At 43.6% G+C, this 3,800-nt stretch overlaps 1 protein-coding gene across 4 annotated transcripts in view; it reads left to right on the plus strand.

The window, feature by feature from the left end:
• The window catches only part of Cdca7l (cell division cycle associated 7 like), a 33,181-nt gene that overhangs the window by 5,277 nt on the left and 24,104 nt on the right, over positions 1-3,800 (plus strand). For 2 of the 4 annotated variants that reach the window (XM_029484820.1, XM_029484821.1), the window contains exon 2: positions 2,369-2,446. The exons of the other annotated variants lie outside the window; for them this stretch is intronic. In XM_029484820.1, the coding sequence (XP_029340680.1) occupies positions 2,369-2,446 (78 nt within the window). The remainder of the gene's footprint in view (positions 1-2,368; positions 2,447-3,800) is intronic. 4 annotated transcript variants of the gene reach the window in all.

Here is a 3,800-nt window from a genome sequence, read left to right on the forward strand (position 1 = left end):
GCATGGGTTATGGCTGGTTGGATATGTGAATGGATGCATGGGTTATGGCTGGTTGGATATGTGAATGGATGCATGGGTTATGGCTGGTTGGATATTCCTAGAAACCTCAGGTTTTTCTGTTGAGCTGATGTAGCTCCAGTTCATGCCTGTCCCAAAGGCTTCAGGGTATCAGCCCTCACATTGAAGCTTTCTCATAAACCTCTAGGTTTCACTTTCAAAGTTTTGTGTCATTTTGCAATTTACCCCAGGATGTGTGTGCTTAAGTGCAGACCTGTGTTTGTAATTTTTAATTTGAAAGCACGTTTCTGGGAATAAGTTCTTCCTGTTGTATCCTGTCTGTGGTGCTGACGTAGAATTGCTGTGTGTAAAATTCTGGTGTCATTTACAATAAACCCTGAAATAGGAAAAGACAGCTTGGTAGGACATGGTAGTGTGGACTGCCTGTAATCCTAGAAGTGGAGAAACTGAGGCAGAAGGACCAGTAATTCCTCTCTAACACACTCCCCACCTCTAGAAAAAAAAAGGAGGGGGGGGGAGATAGTTCTATCCCATTTCCCTTCCTCACAGTTCGCTTTTCTTGGAAACTTCTCAACCAAAGGACATTAAATAGAGAGGAAATCAGACTTTGATCCTGAAATCCCCTAAGGGTTTTTAATGCAAAATGTCTAGTGTTCTTATTTTGGTTTAAAAGGGAGAATTAAGAAGAAATAATGTGTGTTTAATATGTTTAATAATGTTTTTCCCTCCTAGCAACTGACCCAGACATTTTTTTTTTCCTTTCAGGAAGGTGGGCTTTTGCTTTTTGTTCTTTTAATTTGTTTGTTTTTGTTGTTGTTGTTTTAAAACAAGGTAGTTACCGCTTAGTTTCCCTCTTCCTCTATGGCGGAGCCCTTTGCCCGACTGTAGAGCCGCTCCTGTTCTGCACACTGCGAGCTGCAGGCTCTTAGCAAGAGCCGGTCTGTGTCCTGATGACCTTTCCTTGAACTGAGTGGTTGTCATTGGGATTTTAGTGAGTGCCATTCATTCAGGCACAATGCCAAGAGCCTCGTGGAGTCAGCCGCCTGCATGCTACTCCATAGGTGACTGGGCTCACTTTGTTTAGTGACATTGTTCTTAGTAGGGTGCAAGTATGTCATGAGATTCACTCGGAATGGCTTTCTGCAGCCCAGCTGTTTAAAGAGCTGGCCCAAGTTGTCCCCTTGAGTGGGCCTGGGACAATGGTGGTGATCCCGCTGCAGACCGCATCTGGCGAGTGTGTAGGCAGCAGTGGATATATACCAGACTGCTGCTTATGGGAGGCTTCCTGGTCCCTGCCGCTGCATGCCACCTTCTCTGGGATTTCTAGGCTTAATTTCTATGTATCAGACCACATTAACATCATCTAATCATGGTCTCTCACCCTGACACATATGACCCTGTTTACCATTCTTGTTGGCTGCATGAACCTGGGAGGGTGGGGCCTAAAAGTGAGGCAGACTGACATCTCATGCAATAGCCAGCTTTATTCAGAACATTATACAGTTTATACTTGGAGGGTTAAGAGAAATTGCGTGAGTAAGGTGTTCAATCACAAGGACAAGCCAAACAAACAAACAAACAACCCCAAACTATATAGAGACATAGCCATAACAACAGCTGAAGTAAATTCACTCCTATCTGGTACTCCTGGGAAAGGCACAAAATCACATTCCAAGAACAGTTCTGTGTTTTGAAGAAACTCAGGTCTCGAGGGGTTTTCTCACAAGCACCCAGAGTTCTCCCATGACTGCATTCTTGGGCCGTATTCCAGCATGACTTCTTCTTTGTTATTTTTCAAATCTCAACACATTTCCCAGTACATAGTAGATGCTTAATAAACAGGTGCTGACTGGCTGTCTCATGTGTGTATAGTGCCTTCTATTTCCAGAATGCTCGCCTTTCCGTTCCAGTGTGGAAGGCACCAGGCCTCACCTCTAGTGATTAGGGCTTTTTCCTTCTGGGTAAACAGGATTCTACTTTGCTGGCTCTTTGAAACAGGCAAAGGATATTTACTTTGCCTCTGGTAGTGAACTATGAGAAGAAGCATCATGTATGTGTCCCTCTAGGTGGTATTCCTTAAATGCCATCATGTGATCATGGTACCTCATCCCTCTACCCTGGCACCTGCAGGCCTTGCCAGGTGATCTGGTGTTAGAGGGGCCTGCAACAGAGCCTCTGGCTGGCTGGTGATGGATGAGAAACCATTTTTATTGTAAGCCTCTGGTAGAGCTATGAGTGTGTTTGATGTTCTGATGTTTTTCAGTGATGGGCTTCAGATGCGCTCTGTGGTTGTCATCCAAGTGACCTGGGGTCAGGATGGCCTATGAGAGCATATATGTTTCTTTAACAGTGTCCCCCAGAAGCAAGTCATTTGCTCTGTTCAGACGCCAGTAGCAACTTAATGAAGTCACTGAGAGCAGCTGTCCAGGTTGGTAATCAAGATTCAGAGTCTGTGGGTGTGCTTCTCATCCTGGCTGCTGACTTCCCGGGCAGAGGATTTAAGCCAGCACTTCCCAAGTGGTTGGTTTGGTTGCTTCCTAGGTTATCTGCCAGAATTCCAGTTCACTGGCTATCAAATAGCTCATCAGAGCCTAGAGGGTACCTGTGTGAACTGTCCCCTGATAAAACTAACTTCCTTCCTTCCTTCCTTCCTTTCTTTTTTTAAGACATTGGTAAAATACACAGAACTAAAATGAACTATGTCAGTCTGTTTGTTTTCTCAAGACAGGCTCTTGCTATGTAGTTCATGCTGGCCTGGAACTTACTGTGTAGTTGAGGCTGTCTTTGAACACTCCATATTCTAGCTGTGGCTTTTAAAGTTCCTGAGCAGTTCCACAGGTGTGCATATGTGCATGTGGCATATGTATGTATGTATGTATGTATGTATGTGCATGTCTGTGTACTTAAGTGGTGAGGCTAAAAGTTAACATCTGGTTTGCTCAGTCTCTACCCTGTTTCTTGAGACAGTCTCACCTAGCTCATTTGTGTCTAGACTGCTTGCCCAGAAAGTGCCGGGCATCCTCCTGCTTCAACTGACTGATCCATCTTCCCAGCTCCTATTTAACCATTTTAAAGCACGTAGTTAAGAACACTTAGGTTGTTTTAAACCGGCTTTCTCCTGAACCTTCTGGCATTCTAAACTGAAGCTCTGTGTTTCCAGTGCCTTTTCTCTAGAGCCCCCTTTCCCCATGCCTCTCTCCTTCTCTGATATTTGACTATTCTGGGTATATAGTGAAGTGGTACCATTCAATATTTTCCTGTTGTAACTGAAATATTTCACTAGGGGTAACGTTTAATATGTTCATACATGTGATACTTGTATCAGACCTTTTACTTATTTTTATTTATTTATTTTTTTTTGAGAAAGGCTCTCACTGCATAGTATTGGCTTGATACTCATAAACCGGACAGGCTTCAAACTCAGGCTGCCTGCCTCTGCCTCCTGAGTTGCTGGGATTAGAGACCTCTTTCCTGCCATGCTTGGCATGTCCATCTCTATAGGAGATCACTACGAGTCATCTGCCCATTTCTTAGCGGGAGTTTTTGTAGTCATTGAGTTCTACTTCCAGGTGTTATGTATCAGATCATATAATTTCCCCGTAGGCTGCCTTTCCACTGTTTAGGACTTGTCTTTTGTAAATAAGATTTTTTGTAAATAAGATGTGCTGCCAAAGCGAGCACAGGAGATTTTTTTTTTTTTTTTTTTTTTTTTTTTTTTTTTTTTTGGTTTTTCAAGACAGGGTTTCTCTGTATAGCCCTGGCTGTCCTGGAACTCACTTTGT

Source organism: Mus caroli, chromosome 12 (genome assembly GCF_900094665.2).
Source record: "Mus caroli chromosome 12, CAROLI_EIJ_v1.1, whole genome shotgun sequence".
In the NCBI taxonomy this organism is placed as follows: domain Eukaryota; kingdom Metazoa; phylum Chordata; class Mammalia; order Rodentia; family Muridae; genus Mus; species Mus caroli.